At 42.3% G+C, this 17,244-nt stretch overlaps 2 protein-coding genes across 9 annotated transcripts in view; one reads left to right on the top strand and one right to left on the bottom strand.

The window, feature by feature from the left end:
- tecpr2 (tectonin beta-propeller repeat containing 2) overlaps nt 1-10,164 on the top strand; it is a 39,264-nt gene extending 29,100 nt beyond the window's left edge. For 6 of the 8 annotated variants that reach the window (XM_037072190.1, XM_037072191.1, XM_037072192.1 and 3 more), the window contains 4 exons: nt 7,171-7,319; nt 7,793-7,937; nt 8,092-8,241; nt 8,354-10,164. In XM_037072190.1, coding sequence (XP_036928085.1) covers nt 7,171-7,319; nt 7,793-7,937; nt 8,092-8,241; nt 8,354-8,505 — 596 coding nt within the window. In that variant the 3' untranslated portion in view covers nt 8,506-10,164. The remainder of the gene's footprint in view (nt 1-7,170; nt 7,320-7,792; nt 7,938-8,091; nt 8,242-8,353) is intronic. The other 2 variants (XM_037072188.1, XM_037072189.1) reach the window with 2 other exon arrangements.
- A 4,040-nt stretch (nt 10,165-14,204) lies between these two features.
- Nucleotides 14,205-15,713, bottom strand: ankrd9 (ankyrin repeat domain 9). The gene has a single exon (XM_037072153.1). It carries the CDS (start codon nt 15,609-15,611, stop codon nt 14,790-14,792), a length of 822 nt encoding a protein of 273 aa, XP_036928048.1. The 5' UTR covers nt 15,612-15,713; the 3' UTR covers nt 14,205-14,789.
- Nucleotides 15,714-17,244: the final 1,531 nt, after the last annotated feature.

Consider the following 17,244-nt stretch of genomic DNA (forward strand, 5'->3'; position numbering starts at 1 on the left):
AGATGATAATGAATATGTCTGTGTATTTATGACAATGTATATATGCTCATGTATATGTCCATATACACCGATCAAGCATAACATTACGACCACCTGTCCAATATTGTGTTGGTCCCCTTTTTGCTGCCAAAACAGCGCTGACCCGTTGAGGCATGGACTCCACTAGACCTCTAAAGGTGTGTTGTTGTATCTTGCACCAAGATGTTAGCAATTTATCTTTTAAGTCCTGTAAGTTGTGAGGTGGGGCCTCCACGGATTGGACTGGTTTGTCCAGCACATCCCACAGATGGTCAATTGGATTGAGATCTGGGGAATTTGGAGGGCCAAGTCAACACCTCAAACTTATTGTTTGGCTCCTCAAACGATCCTGAAACATTTCTGCTTTGTGGCTCATTATCCTGTTGAAAGAGGCCACAGCCATCTGGGAATACCCTTTCCATGAAAGGGTATTCATGGTCTGCAGCACTGCTGAGGTAGGTGGTACATGTCAGAGTCACATCCCACATGGATGGCAGGACCCGAGGTTCCCCAGCAGAACATTACCCAAAGCATCAGGCAAGCAGGCTTGCCTTCTTCCCATAGTGTATCCTGGTGCCATGTGTTCCTCAGGTAAGCAACGCACACGCACCTGGCCATACAGGTGATGTAAAAGAAAATGTGATTTATCAGACAGGCCATTTTCTTTCATTGCTCTTTTGATAGATACTGACCACTGCAGACCAGCAACACCCCACAAGAGCAGCAGTTTTGGAGATGCTCTGACCCATTTGTCTAGCCATCACAATTTGACCCTTGTCGAATTAATTCATATCCTTATGTCTGCCCATTTTTCCTGCTTCTAACACATCAACTTTGAGGACAACATGTTCACTTGCCGATGTATCCCACGCACTAACATCACACCTCCTCCTCCTCCATGCTTCACGGTGGGAACCATACATGTTGGAAACCAGCCAAGCCTGTGTTTCACAAAGACGTGGCAGGTGGAACCAAAAATCTCAAATTTGGACTCATCGGCCCAAAGTACATATTTCCACTGGTCTAATGTCCATTCCTTGTATTCTTTGGCTGAAACACTTCTCTTCTTGATCGTGTTCTTCCTCAGTAGTGGATTCTTTGCAACAATTTACCATGAAGGCCTGATTCGTGCAGTCTCCTCTGAACAGTTGATATTGAGATGTGTCTGCTACTAGAACTTTATGAAGCATTTACGTGGGCTCTAATCTGAGGTGCTGTTAATTTGCAGTTTCTGAGGCTTGTAACTCTAATGAATTTATCCTCTGCAGCAGAGGTGACTCTTGGTCTTCCTGTCCTGGGGAGGTCCCCATGTGAGCCAGTTTCATTAGGTGCTTGATGTTTTCATGACTGCATCATGATACATTCAGAGTTCTTGATATTTTTCAGATTGACTGACCTTCATGTCTCAAAGTAAAGGTGGACATTTCTCTTTACTTAGCTGAGTGTTTCTTGCCATATTATGGATTAGAACTGTAGTCAAATAGTGCTGTTCATTGTATAGAACCGTGTACCAACCCTAGCTCCAGACAACACAACTGATGGTGTCAAACACAGTAAGAAGGCAAGAAATTCCACAAATAACACTTGACAAGGTGCACCTGTTAATTGAAATCCATTTGAGGTGACCACCTCATGATTCTGATTGAAGGAACCTAGAGGAAAATTTTACTGCTCAAAGCATGCTCCTTTATGGCTATGGAGCCGTAAAAGAGCTCAATGAGAGTTCTCATTTCAGCCTTGTTGTAGTCTTTATGGGTCTCAAACATTTCTCATTTGTGGACTTCCGGTTAGCAAGCACTGAGGACGGTCATGCAGCCATGAGCTCCGCTAGCTAGCCTCTCTGTTACTTCAATAATGGACATTTTTCACCTGATACCTCGTCCACCCAAGCTAAGTAAGATCAAACAGATCAAGTACTTGCATGGCATCCACATCTAATGCTAGAGGGGTCGCCGTGCTTATAAATAAGAACATAAGGCTGAAATTGAACTCAGTTGTAAAAGACAAATCGGGCAGTTTCTTGCTCATTGACTGTGTTTTGAATGCAAATAGGGTGACATTAGTAAATGTTTATGGCACCAATCATGATGATCCTCCTTTTTTTAATGAACAACTCCTAAAGATTGTTGCAGGTCAGGGACACTGCCTTGTTGGTGGCGATTTTACCTTGGTATTTAATCCAACTATGGGTCGTTCCTTGCCGAAATCTCCCACGCCAACAAAGGCAGCTGTGTTTCTGAACCATGGCATAAAGGAGCTGGGGCTATGCGATGTCTGGCGCACTCTCAATCCTAATCAGAAAGATTTCTCCTTTTACTCTAATTTTCATAAATCCTATTCCAGAATAGATATGTTTTTAGCCCCTCAACAGATAATTAGCAGGATAAAGGATTGTACATACTTGGCTGCTGCACTTTCAGATCATAATCCCATGAAGATGACCTTGTTAATCGATTCGGTACAACCATCCCCACAAAGATGGAGATTTAAAACATTTATGCTGAAAGACCCAGAATTCATAACATATATGAATGCTCAAATTGATCTGTTCTTCGAAACCAACGTGAATTCTGCCTCTAACTCAATTATGTGGGATGCCCTTAAGGTGTTCATGAGGGGTTGTATTTTGTCCTACATATAAATCAAGAGAAAGGAGAAAAGAATTGACAAAATTAGATGAAGAAATTAGATTACTTGAACAAAAATACTCTGAAACCAAAAGATTGGATATTTTAAATTATTTGACTGTGAAACGAATTCAGTATAATAATTTATGCACTACCAAGGCTGAAGCAGCTTTGGCGAGGACCAGCTACCACTGTTATCAGTATGGCAATAAAACTGGCAAATTACTAGCATGGCAAATCAAGAAGGAAGATTCGGATAAAATTATTCATTCAATAATTACTGATGATGGCAGGTCTCTGACTGACTCATTGGAGAGGACTGATTTCCTCTATATACAACATCTTGATCAGAAACTTACCAATTTATGGTAGACTATTGATTAAAAACAAGTGGGAGGCAGACCTAGGTTCTAACTATGAAGATGTCAACTGGCAAAACATACTGGAAAGATCCCAAATGGTACTAATTTCCACTAAACATAGACAAATGCAATTTAATATTTTTCATAGAACCTATCTCACCCCACACAGACTCCATAAGATCAATAGGAATGTCTCTGCCATGTGCCAGAGATGTAAGGTGAAGGAGGGAAAGTTACTCCATATGCTCTGGACTTGTTCCTATTTGGAAGACTTCTGGAAGTTCGTTGAAGCCACTGTTTCAGATGTTATTGAGACTGAAATCCCAGAAGACCCCAAAATTTGGCTTTTGGGAGATGTCAACATGCTTAAGCTAACCAAACATAAGAAATATTTTGTGTTGCTAGCTAGCACGGCTGGGAAAAAAAATCATACTAGTGAACTGGATATCAGAAAATCTACCCTCACAAAGGCATTGGCTGAACGAACTTTCATCCTACTGCACTCCAGAGAAAATTCTGTACAATGTCAGGAGAAAACCTGAAACGCATAATAGAATATGGGGCTCTTTTTTAGCACTTCTCCCTTCAGTTAACCCTCTCAGTTAAGTACGCGTATTTATTTCTTGTATCTACCCCTTATTTTGGCTTTGTCTTTATCTTTAATAAGGACCAAGTTCTGTAAAATGTACCAATCCATGCAAGAGTGCAATTTCGTTTTTTTTTCTTCTCTTTTTCCTCTGTTTTTTTCTTTTTTCTCCTTTCTACTGTTTAAAAAAGGGTAAAAATGTACCTTGTGCATTATCAAAAAAAAAAAAAAAAATCTCATTTGTTTCTCCTAAAACTCCTTAGGAGCAATAGGTGAGACTTGAGACTTTACTACTTAAACCTTGGTCCTGCGACTTCACTGAGATTTTGATGAGATCTCCTTTGAAACTTACAGGGAGCCCAGGTTGAGATTTTCTGCACCTGTTTCTCAGGAGAAACAATTGAGAAACAGGAGAAATCAGCCATAGCCTCACTTTGGTCTCACATTGATCTCGTAGTTTTCTAGGAGAAATGAATGAGACACTACTGAGATCTCTTTTCTTTATATCTGAAACACACACGCTTTACTTTAACCAAGACGGCGGCCACAGTCACCCAGGCAGCCTGCCTTTGATTTAGATAGCCAGGAAAAACCCTGTGTTTATGAGCACACAGCTAAGCTCTGTTAGCTAACATAAAATTAGTAATGTTAGCCAACAGAGCTTAGCTAACAGAGCTTAGCTAACTTGACGTTAGTAACGTGCCCACATTCAGCCCCGACCCCCGTCTTTTACATTGATAATGCATTCTCACAATGCACAATCACTTTGAAGCCTAACATAGTTAAATAGCACCTAAAATGTCATAGCATTAGCTAAAGTTAGCGAAAGACACACAGTCACCTAGCTCTCTTTGTGGGTCCTGAAGTGACAGATGAAATTTGATGTGGTCACATATTTTAGAGCTGCACACTCTGCATACAGCTGTTCTCCTCTATTCTTCAATGACATAATCTCTTAATCCAAATTTCACGATTTTCGGAGCTCCCTCCATGCTGCTGCTCCTCTGATCCTGTCTGGCACGCTGGTACGCCCACCAGTCATGTGACTCGAGTTCCCCACCTCTGGTCTCTAGTCTATGTATTAACTTCCACCAGGTCCGCTGCACTCTGTATCTGCTCTGTCCCACCTCCGGCAGTCCAGAGCTCTCTGGAACAGATACACAGGACTTCTGAATTTAGCACTGAGCAGACAGGAAGTCACGCACCAAAACAACAATGTGACATCTGGTCACTTTTCAAAATAAAACAGTCCATGTTTACGCCAGCACACAAATTTCAAAAAAGAGACAAATGCAGGCTCTTCTACTAATCCTTCTGTTAGGAACGCTTTGTGTTGTTGTGTTTGTAACATTTACCTTTAATTGCAATCGCAAGTGATTCTGTGATTACATGATTATTGCGGGAACTCCTCAGTTCGTGACGCCGGCTGTTGAAAGTACTGTGCCATCATGGACTCAAAACGCAACCGGTGGGGGTTGCCGGACAGCGGATAGCGGAGCAAAACTGGATTGGAGCCATAATGCAGCGGACATGTATCTGGTGGAATCTCTGGGTTACATGTTTCAGTTCATATCAATAACAGATTTCAGAAAAAGATAACCTGAGAAAATACAAAAGCGTTTTTAAATGATGATTTCATTTGTTAAGAGAAAAAAGCTATCCAAACCAAAGTGACCTCAAGTGAAAAAGTCATTGCCCCCTAAACCTTATAACTGGTTGTGCCACCCTTGGCGGCAGCAAATGCAATCGAGTCTTCGCAGTAACTTTGCGATAACTGGAAGGAATTTTGTCACACTCTTCTTTGCAGAATTGTTTTAATTCAGCCACATTGGAGGGTTTTCGACATGAACGGCCTGTTTAAGGTCATGAAGGTCAAGCCACAGCATCTCAACCTGATTTAAGTCCGGACTTTGATTTGGCCACTCCAAAACCTTCATTTTGTTTTTTTGAGCCATTCAGAGGTGACTTGTTATTTTTCTAAAATACTGTGTTAGTTTCATGCCAGATGTAACAGGATGCACACCTTCCAGAAAGTTCTACTTTTGTCTCATCAGTCCACAGAATATTTCCCCAAAGCTAATGTATGGGTTTTTTTGGTCAGAAGCAGTTTTCAGTTTGGAAGTCTCCCATGGATGCCATTTGTGTCTTTCTTGTTGTTGAATCATGAACAGTGACCTTAACTGAGCAAGTGAGGCCTATAGTGCTTTAGATGTTGTTATGGGTTCTTTTGTTACCTCCTGGATGAGTTTTCAATGGCTCTTGGAGTAATTTTGGTAGGCCGGCCACTCCTGGGAAGGTTCTACACTGTTCCATGTTTTCTCCATTTGTGGATAATGGCTCTCACTGTGGTTTGCTGAAGTCCCAAAGCCTTAGAATTGGACTTTGTTTCTAATCTGTTCTTGAATTTCTTTAGATCAGGGCATGATGTGTTGTGGTTAATCACATTTAATTCATGATTTAACAAGGGGGAAATCACTTTTTCACATAGGGCCAGGTTGTTTGGATAGCTTTTTCCCTTAATAAATGCTTAATAAACTGCATTTTGTATTTTCTCACGTTATCTGATATTAAAGTTTGTTTGATGATCTGAAACATTTAAGTGGGACAAAAAAGCAAAAACAAAATAAATCTGTAAGGGGGCAAATACTGCATATGTTTAGTACTGTGTCAATGTATATATGTCCATGGGTTTAAACCTCGTGAGTCTTATCAAATTTTCAGCCTCTTTGTTCTGTGTAACTCTATTTTTACATGCTGTAATGGTATTTATTTTATCAAGATTAGTCAACTGAGTCTAAGGACAAGATGGCTGTGGGGACTCTTCTCCTGGATCACCACATGGTATTTTAGGGTTTGTGGTGGTTACTTTAAGGCTCACTTCTTTTGAAGTTATTGGAGAGTTTGATTGGCTCTTTGTTTTGTTTTTTATTTGTGTTTTATTTTGGAAAGGCATCATTCATAGTTTTTCTGTGAAGCTTAGATATACAGTTATCCACATTAAGTCCCTCAAACTGGGGAGAATGGACTTTCATCAGTGATAAGCTGATTTAATGATGAAGCAGAGTTAGAGGTGACAAACAGCAGCAGCAGCATGTTGTTGAGGTTCAGAGGTCAGCGGGACAGCCTGTCAATCACAGGTGAAATATGAGACTGTTACCCTAAAAGAGAACTGACCTGGAATCTGTTAAGAAAGAGGACGTGGTCTACTGATCCTGCTCACATTTCACCTGGACTCAACTGCAACCATAAATGTTTGTTTGCAAAATCTTGAAATCTTAAATTATCTCCAACATTTACCATCACATCATTAATACAATCAAAGGGTAAATGTATGCAAAGATGGAAGTGAAAATCAAGAGACCCGTCTCCAGTGGAACTAATTAACACATCCACTTTAACTCGTTATAAATTGATGAAACTCTGGAGCCCTAGTAGTCTAGTAGTCCATGTGGTTCCAGGGGTCCTAACAGATGTTACAGTGGTTCTCCAGGTTTTAATATTTGAATAAAGTTGCTATATTAAGATTATAAACATGTGCACAGGTGTGCTCAGGTAAAATGTCACCTGTGTGTTAAAGGAAGCGTTCGCCTGGTCAGTGTGAGCTGCGGCAGTCAGAACGTCTGGGCAGTCGACAGTCGAGGAGTCGTTTACTTCAGAGTTGGAACGCAGCCACTGAACCCGAGCATGATGCTGCCGGCCTGGATCCACATAGAACCACCTGTACAGGTAACACACATCTGATTGACATAGAACCACCTGTGCAGGTAATACACACATCTGATCAACATAGAACCACCTGTACATAGCGTGTGTCACCTGTCCAGGTAACTGTTACGACCAGGGCCTAGGGGAAACCCTGGTGCAACACGAAAATGAGACTCCTCTCTTCTCCCAAGCACTACCAGCAGCAAAGCATTTTGTCATAGTTTTATTCAAAACATAGCTTGTACACAATTACACATGCTAGCAGTCTGAGACAGCAGAGGAGAGCCTACAGGAACAGGAGACGAGCCGGCCCTTAAACTCTTGGCTTCCAGGCAGTGAGCTCACTGGGGCAACCTACAATCACTCAGACACACCTGCAGCCAATCACACACACTCATACTCTCATTCAGGTAAAGGAGGGTTATTAAAAACAGACAAATTGAAACATTTATGACCTCTAGGGTCATAACAGTAACTGTGACATCATTTCTCAGCAGCCAATTGGGGTGCAGCTGGTCAGTATTCAGACGAGTCCTAATGATCGTCTCCTCTGGGCGTTGGACAACAGAGGAAGTGTCTTCGTCAGGACCGGACTCAGTGATGAGATGCCTGTGGGGACGGAGTGGGAGCTTGTACCAGGTACACACCTGTCTCGTCTGCAGACATGTCAGTCTCATCTATACACCTGTCTCATCCACACACTTGTCTCATCTATACACCTCTCTCACCTATACACCTGTGTGTGTCATCCACACACCTGTCTTTGTATTAAACTGTGTGCTCTGTACTGCAGGCTTGTCCGTCAGTCAGCTGGTCCTCAGCTCTCGGACAGTTTGGGTTCGATGTGTAAACGGAGATCTGGCTCGACGTTACGGTGTCTCAGACAGAAACCCAGCAGGAGATTACTGGAAGAAGATCCCTGGACACGCCAACTGGTTAACTGGTGAGACTGGTTTATGTGTTTTATGTGTCTCATGAATCTCAGCTGTGTTGGTCTCATGTGTTTCAGGTGTCTCTGTCTCTCTCTCTCTCCCTCTATCTCTTCCTCACTTCAGTGTCTCCTGAGGACGAGTTGTGGGCGGTGACTCTGATTGGAGGATTGTCTCGTCGCCTGACAAAGCTCCTCCCACAGACTCCGTGTAGGCCTGCCCCCTCAGGCCCCTCCCTTAGCGGGGACGATGTTGATGACGAATGGGAGCTCATCTGACCCATATCATCACTGTGATGTCACCACTGTTTGAGTTAGTCATCTGATCTGGTCTCACTTAGTAGGACGCTGTGATGTCACAGTGACCAGTGACACCACTTCCTGTTTCCAAAACAAACAGGAAGTGTTTACAAACAAACAGGAAGTGGGTTCAACCGACACTGAGCAGGCAGTTGACATCAATTCCTGTAACTTTAATGTTTGGAGGACGGTTCCGAAAGAAGATGGCCGCCACACAAAGCGCACAGGTGGCTGGTGGGAAATAAAATGTAATAAGACTCTATTTAATTTGTTTTAAACAGGAAGCACTTTATTCTGAAGGGATGGTGGACAACAGAGAGATCGGTTCTGACTAGTTTTAACTGGTCCAAACTGGTGATAACAGGATCTGACAGGTCCACAACAGTTCTAACTGGTTCTGTCTGGTCAAGATTGGTTCTAACTGTTCCAGACTAGTTCTAATTGGTTCTAACTCATCCAGATTGGTTGAAACAGGTTAGGACTGGTTCCGACTGGTTCAACTGGGCCAGAATTGCTTTTTTCTATCTTTTCATTTCAGTTTGTCCGACTGGTTCGAACTGGTGTTTTTGAGGGTTTTAGTCTAGTTTAGTCCAGTTAAATTGTTTCTCTTTCAGTCTAGATTGGAGTGGCTCAAACAGGTTCTAACTAGTTTAAAATCATCTGTTTTTTTCCAGTTTATTTCAGTCCAGTCAAACATGTTGAAAATTGGGACATTAAGGGACATTTCACTGCAGAGGAAGATGTGATTCTGGTTCTATCTGGTTCTTTACCAATCTGAGTTCAGTCGGATTGTGTTTATTGATCAGTGACCAGCATTAGCTTCAAGCTAATTTTTAAAGGGATATTTCACTGTTTTAATTTATTTGCATGTTTTCCAAGATCAGACTGGATAAAACTGGATGAGATTGGTTATACTGGATTAACTGACCTAAACTGGGTTTAACAGGTTTCCAGCACTGAGTCTGCAACTCTTACTGGGAACAGACTGGACTTCTATGTGGATTACACAGTTACCATGGCAACAGGCGGGAGCCCCCATCCACTGAGACTGATTCATTAAAAAAATGTTGTTGTAATTTAATAACATTGAAAGATTCTCCTGAAATGAAATCTAAAACATGACCTGAACTGTGGTTGACTGCAGTGAGCTCTGATGGACCTTGATGGACTGTAGCGGGCCCTGTTGGACTGCAGTAGACCCTGATGGACTCCAGTGGACCCTGATGGACTGTAGTGGAGCCTGATGGACTGTAGCGGGCCCTGTTGGACTGCAGTAGACCCTGATGGACTGCAGTAGACCCTGATGGACTGTAGTGGACCCTGATGGACTGTAGTGGGCCCTGATGGACCCTGGTGGTTTGCAGTGGACCCTTATGGACTGTAATGGACCCTGGTGGACTGAAGTGGACCCGAGTCTGGTGTGAACTAGATTGATATTAAAATAGTCATTTTAACTCTTCCTCCTCTGTCCTCCTTGTCGTTGCAGCATTGCCATGGTGAGCTGAGCAGGTATGACTGCGTTGTGATGTCATCCTGCTGTCAGTTGATTGGTTGGATGTTCTGACCAGTAAGAATTTAGTGTAAACTCACCTGTTGTGATTTCCTTCATTAACCTAATAAACATGTTTAAGCACTGAAGGTTTGTCAGGTTATTGATCAGGTATTTGATCAGTACAGTGATTCTTGAGTAGGAGAGACCGTGGATGGTTGTAACACTTTTTATCTCAGTTCCTATAACTTGCTGGATGTTTGTGGTAGGACACTCAAATTTTGACACAAAGTACCCTCATTTATCTATATATAGCATATATAGCAATGTTCTTAACTTCTTCAACTGTATCACAGAATTCATTATTTGATGTCAAATGCAGGGAGTGCCATTGTTACAACCTGCCCCACTACCAGGGTCAGTTGCAACAGTAACATAACTAAAAACTGAGACCACACCACAAAATATGCATCTATAGGATAAGAGGATAAGAAAAAAATTCTCATCACTGATGGCTAAATGAAGAACAGTGTCAGTGTCAGTGGATCCTAAAATTACAAGAGCTTTCTTTTTTTTTTAACCAAGTATTTATTGGCATTCATATGTATTTACACTCATATTTTGATTTACATCAGATATTTCTTGTTACATACTTATGAAAAGCCAATTACTGAATTTTAAAAAAAGGAAAAAAAAGTATAAATTAAACAGTTGAACCAATAACAGTTCGGCGAACAATTCAGACTCATTGGATCGTTTATTATATTCCTCTGTACAAATCACCAGTATACTGGGATATTTCTGTTAAGACAGCACAGTTTGACAGTGTTTCACATTTGTAAACTTAAGTGTTCGCTTGGGGCGGGGGGTCCATCTTGCTCTGAAAATGTCCATCTTAAGATGTAGGTGTGCTGTTGTCTTCTCCATTATATATACCTTCTTCACTCTCTCCTGCCACTGAGGTGTAGTAGGAGGAAGTGGTTTTTACCATGATAGAGTTATCATCTTCCTGGCTATTAATAATAAGGCATTTAATAGATACAATTTCCTTTTTTCCCCATCTTCCTTTAGGGAGTGCTCCAATAATATAACATTTTGGGGTCAGAGGTATAATTCAGAGGTATTATATAATAATTCTTTCTGAATCCCCTCCCAGTAATTTTTTAACTTTGGGCAATTCCAAAATGTGTACGTGTGATCTCCTATCTATCTATCTATCCTATCTCCGATGACATTCCCTCCAGCACAAATTTGTTTTACTACCATCAAATTTGGAAATTACGGAGGGGGTTCTGAAATATCTCATTTTTAGTTTCCAGTTGAATTCTTTCTGCATTGGACCACTGGTTGTTTTATGCCCCTCCTCACACACATCTTCCCAGCATGTATTTTCGATAATAACATTCAATTTTAACTCCTACTTCCCTTTTATATCAGGAGCACTCCCCGACATCAGCAGATTTAAACATTTCAAAATTTGTGAAACAACCATAGTATCTTTCTTTACTTTTATAATATTTATGAACAAATCTTCAATAGGTGTGGGTTGTTTCTTAAGTAAACCCCATTCTTTGTGTGACATCAAGTAACTTCTCAGTTGCAAGTACCTATGAACATCTTTACTTGTCAGACCAAATTTATCTTGCAGCTGTCTAAACGACCACAGGACTTCCCCTTCAAACATCTGATGCAGCATTTTAAGCCCCTTTCCCACCCCATTCTTTAAACCCAACATCCAGCTTGTTATAGCCAAGAAATTTTCATTACCCTTGAGATCTCCAATCTTTTTCCTAATCATGTTTCAAACTCTTTAGGTGCACTTAATCCAATCATTTTTAATCTTAAATTTGCGTTAAAGTTTCTTATCCAAAAAAGTTAGTGTCTGGCCAACCCATTCTCTTTTCAACTTTTGGTGTTCCCTGTCATCCAAATGGGTTTCCTGAAGCAATGCTATGGAGCAATTCAATCTTTTTATTTGGGAAAATATTTTTTTCCTTTTCATAGGGTGATTGATTCCATTCACATTATAAGTAATTATGTTTAACATAGTCATCTTGTTCCGCCCATGACTTTTCCCGTGGTGGGTTAATGATCACCATACCTCATCAATTATCAAAAATGAAATTCAGATTACAATCCAAGAGCTTTCCAGTCTTCATACTTATGTTTGCAGATAACAATAGAACATAAAGAACAAGTAAGCAGTGAGTTATAAACATTTTATAACTTCCAACTGACCAGTGGTCTCCCTCTATAAACCAACAAACACAATGCAGTTTTTTGAAAATAAAAGTTCTACAGGCAGTCCGCTCTCGATCCAGAATGGGCAGAGAGATGGAGCTCTCTGGGTGAAAAACACAATGTGCAATTGCATCAGTTTCCCAAATTGCCCTGATATGGGAGTTATGTTGCCTTGAATGACTCTTTCTCCTCCGTTTGTCCTGCATCACCCACATGTCCTGGGTCAGCTCTCTCTCCAGGACGTCTCTCTCCTCCATCTCAGCTACCATTCCGAGCTCTTTCAAGAACAGTTGCATCTCCAGTAAGGAGGGGAACACTTTTGTACCTGTGTCCAGAAAAACATTGAGTTGTGCTGGATATGGAGATTGAGCCATTATGTTTTTCTCCCTCAGCTTTTTAATCACCTCCCGCACCTCATCGCTTGCTTTATGCGGAAGTCTAAAAATCTTACTATTATGGACCTTGGTGGAGTCATCGGCTTCGGTTTCGGTGCAAAAGCTCCGTTCCAGTTTAATTTCCACACCTTCCTGAAGCTCCAGTGTTGTCCTGAAGAACTTGGTTAAGAATGGCACCATTTCTTTTCCCTCTGCTTCTTCAGGGATTCCATACACCCTGATGTTATTGCACCGTAGTCTATTTTCCAAGTCCTTCTGTTTAGCCGTAAGCTTAGCATCTCTCTTCAGCAGGTAGCCGAGAGCTCTCTCCTGGCATATACCCCTGTCTTCAGCGGTGCTCACTCTGTGTTCCACCGTGGTTAATCTTTCGTCTAACTTTTCCATTTGCTTTTTATTTCCCCAATGGATGTTTCGAGTCTGTTTAAAGAATGTTTGGTCTCTTGGAAGGTGTCACCATTCTTTTGTCTAAGTTTCTTCAACTCTGTTAGCAGTTCCGACTCCCTACTATTATCACCACCAGCTATGCTAGTTTCTAGCGTTAGCTGTTTCTGGTTAGACTTGGTTTCTTCATGTTTTCCACTTCTATAGTCCTTCTTGTTCTGTTTCTGGTTGGCACTGTTTATTACTCAGTCATGTGTTCTTCTGTCAAGTTTACCTTTGTCTTGGGAACTTTTATTCTCGGGTCAAACGGAGCACTGAAATCAAGCGTCTGCTTCGGGCATGTCGGAAACCAGAAGTCAAAAGAGCTTTGTTAAAGAACATTTTCTGGTAATACCGATGAATGTTACACACATAACAATGGAAACCTTCATCAGGAGGTCAGAAGTAACTCATAATGCAAAGTCACAGGAAGATGTTTGAAAACAACAACAAACATGTACACTGTGTCTGTCTTAATGATAATACATGAACCTGTGTGTGTGTATATCTGTGCGTGTTATCCATCTAATCAGAGTCACGGTGGTGACAGATGTATGTAGGTTTTCCAGCGGTGCAGTTTTTAGTGGGCCTAGAACTAGCTATTTATAGTTTTCTTGGGGTTTGGAATTTGCTGTGCATGAGGACTGTTTGACTACTGTGATGATGATGATGATGATGATGATGATGATGATGATGATGATGATGATGATGATCCCACACGGGCAGCTTTCTTTAACCTTTTTCTCTGAGGTTTTGGTTTCTTGCAGTACCTGTTCAGTGTCACATGGCAGATGCAGTAGTCTCACTGTTTTACCTGGACTCACTTCATCTGCTGGAACTTTAAGTACATGTGAAGACACCCCCCTATTTGTTTTCCTCATCCACTGTCTTGGCATACTGAAATAATAGGTTTCTTATAAGGTGTTACAACCATCCCCACCTGTCAGCCAGTGTTTAACTAGCTGTATCAGCAGGGTTGTTTGAAATTAGCATGATGAAAGTTACCTAATTCAAATGTCAACAGTATCAGCACTGATCAAAATATAGACTTGGTCCTTGGTATTTGAATTAAAATGACCTTAAATCACATCTGTAACACATTTATTAATCAATATGATTATTGCTACATCAATGGAACACGTACAGACACGACTCAGGGTGAGTAAACAAACTGTTTCACAGTAAATTATTTTATTTACAGTCAAACATCAGAAACAATAAAACAGATGAAGGTTGAACAAACAGAGCGAAAAAAGAAACACAGTGGATCAACTGATCACAGGGTGATCAATATGATCAATACAAGTGAGAATATTTGAACCTGCGACAGCAGAGAGACAACATGTCGAGTTTCACAAGTGAAACTTCCTGCCATGTTAAAATCAGTGTGTTTGTAACAACATGACATCACTTCCTGTTTATGTTTATGTTTTCCTCTTTAAAGGACAGATAGTGTTTTGCTTTTTTACAGAAACAGAAACTTTATTTAAATGCACGTCAGCAGACAAAAGTCTCATATCGAAACCTTGTATCTCCTGGTTTGGTGACTTACATGATTTTTTAACCAGGGTCCTCAGGGTCCTAAAGCCAGTCAGAGATACGTTTCACTGCTGACTCAGCAGTACAGAAATTAGTTTTAGTCTTTATTTATATCATCAACACACCGTCCAATCCAAGCAGTCCTGAGTGTGTTGCCATGGTAACAGATAATCTCACAGCTAGCTGTGCAGCTGCAGGAAGTCAGGTAGTGTGGCGATCTGATCAGGGCCAGATCGGGCCAAACACCTGAGTGACTGCAGCAGGAGGGGGGGCGGAGCCTGACCACACAGCCAGCTGAACACTTCATTTCCCAGCAGGCTTTGCCAGCACTGCGGCTCGTCCAGCAGGCGGCGCAGCGCTGGCGGTTTGGGCAGAAATAGCAGCAGGAAGTCAAGGCAGCGTTGTGCATGTCGTCGCTCTGCGGCATCACAGGAGACGAGTCGCTGAAGTGCGGCGTCGAGGGCGTCAGGCCTCGCGCCATGTACCAGCAGGATCAGCAGACAGTCGGGCCGGGACAGCTCCACCGCTAGCTGCACTGCTGTCTTTCCTGCGTCTGCCACGTGGGAGCAGCCACCGCAGCCGTCCAGGTAGTCCCGCCCACTCTGCACATCACAGTCTTTCAGGGCGTCAACCATCATGCCGAGGATTGTCACGCGGTCGTAGCGCACTGCCATGGACAGGTGCGGTGAGCCGCTGCCACAACAGCAACAGAAGCTGCAGCGCAGTGCTCTGAGTGCGCTCACTGAGTACCTGTTGAGCAGGTAGTGGGCGTAGTCCTGGTGGTCATGCACGAGCGCATACAGCAGTGCCTCAGATGGCAGGAAGGCTCGCGGGCGTCCATCTTCCCAACAGAAGACCTCCATACTGCGCATGTCCTCCAACCGCCAGACTGGCTGATGCTCCCGCACTGCACAGTAGAATGAGAACGCCGTCCGCTCACACTGACGCTGAGACGGAGACGAAGACAGACGGTCAAGCTCAGTAGACAGCAGCCACGGCATGATGTCACACACCTGGACAGACTGAGACACCTGGATGGACTGAGACACCTGGGACAGAGTAGTCTGCTCCAGATTCAGGCTGCAGAGTCTCTCAGTCAAACCTCCTTTCTCAGCTCCATCAGCCTTTTATAGCTCCTCCACCCCTGGGTGTCCCCTCCTCCTCTGCCCCACCTCCTCCTCTCTTCAGCTCCATGTGTGGATGTTTGCTTTGGGGGGGCGGGGCGGCCCTGTGGGGCTGTGTGTGTGTGGGGGGGGGGGATCCAGTGTCTCACATAGCGAACATGCCGGCCTAGAGCTGTAGTGAAGACAGTAAACAACACACACACACACACACACACACACACACACACACACACACACACACACACACTATCATACTATCAAAACTTACTATCATAAGTATTAATCACTGATTATTCATGATTAATGTGATCAGACCACAGTGTGCACGTGCATGTGTCTGTGAAAGACACAGAAGTGAGTTTACAGTCAGCTGGTAAACACACACACACACACACACACACACACACACACGCACACACACACACATTCAGTCACAGACACTAACTCACACACACAACTCAGTTCTGATCAAAGATCAGTGAGTTTGTTTATTGATCATGTGTTGATCAGGACTTGACTTTATATGAAACATGACAGTAGGAATTATATAAACTGTTGAACAGAAATAATCAAACAAGATAGACAACAATAAACACACCTGACAAAGAAAATATAATAAATGATAATAGTAATACTGACTTACTTTAAAGTATTTTGATTCATTGAGTCAGTTTGTTTAAACAGAAAGTGAGTTTTATTTTTCAGGAGTGATGTCACATGTGTTTATTTATTGACTTAATGAAATGTTTCATCACAATCAGTAATCAATAATCAGATCAATAAAGATGATAGTAAACATTAACATGTCATTAGCTGTGTCTCAGTTCAGGGTCTGTGTCCTCTGAGGGACTCGGCCTCTGTGGTCTGTGAAGGCGAGTCCTTCAGAGACCTTGTTAACCTGGTCAGCTGTTGTTAAATGTGACGGTCGAGCCTCTGGAGCATTTCCTGGTTGTGTCACCTGATGTTTTACCCTTACATCACGATTTCTGCCGCCCAGGCCTGCGAAAGTGATGATCTACACCGCGCGATGTCGCCATTTTCTCTCTTTTTTTTCTTCTTTATCAGGCGTGCAAAGAATCCTGGGATGTGTGAGGCTACGAAGGATCGTAGCGGTGCATCCTCCAGAAACAGGGAGAAGAAGGAGCCTCCGGAGGAGCCTTCAGACTGGGACAGACTTCAGATGCTCCTCTGAAGGATGCAGACCTGAACTGAGACACAGCCAGTGAACTTCATCATCATCAGGAAGTTGAGATCAGCTGATCTGTCAGAATAAAAGGAGCTCCTCCTGTTGGTCACTGTGTATAATTGCACACCTTTCAAATGAACCAATCACAGTCATGACTGTTATTGATCTCTGATCAGATTGTGTTACACAGGTTTGTTCAGGTCTCTTTCACCTTAGTAACTAATGATGACCTCACTAGATTACATCACAACAAACAAACAACATCCAATGACATCATCAACAGATCAAAGGAGGAGATAAATATTACATCAATAAAACCTCTTG

This window comes from Acanthopagrus latus, chromosome 16, assembly GCF_904848185.1.
Source record: "Acanthopagrus latus isolate v.2019 chromosome 16, fAcaLat1.1, whole genome shotgun sequence".
NCBI classification, from domain to species: domain Eukaryota; kingdom Metazoa; phylum Chordata; class Actinopteri; order Spariformes; family Sparidae; genus Acanthopagrus; species Acanthopagrus latus.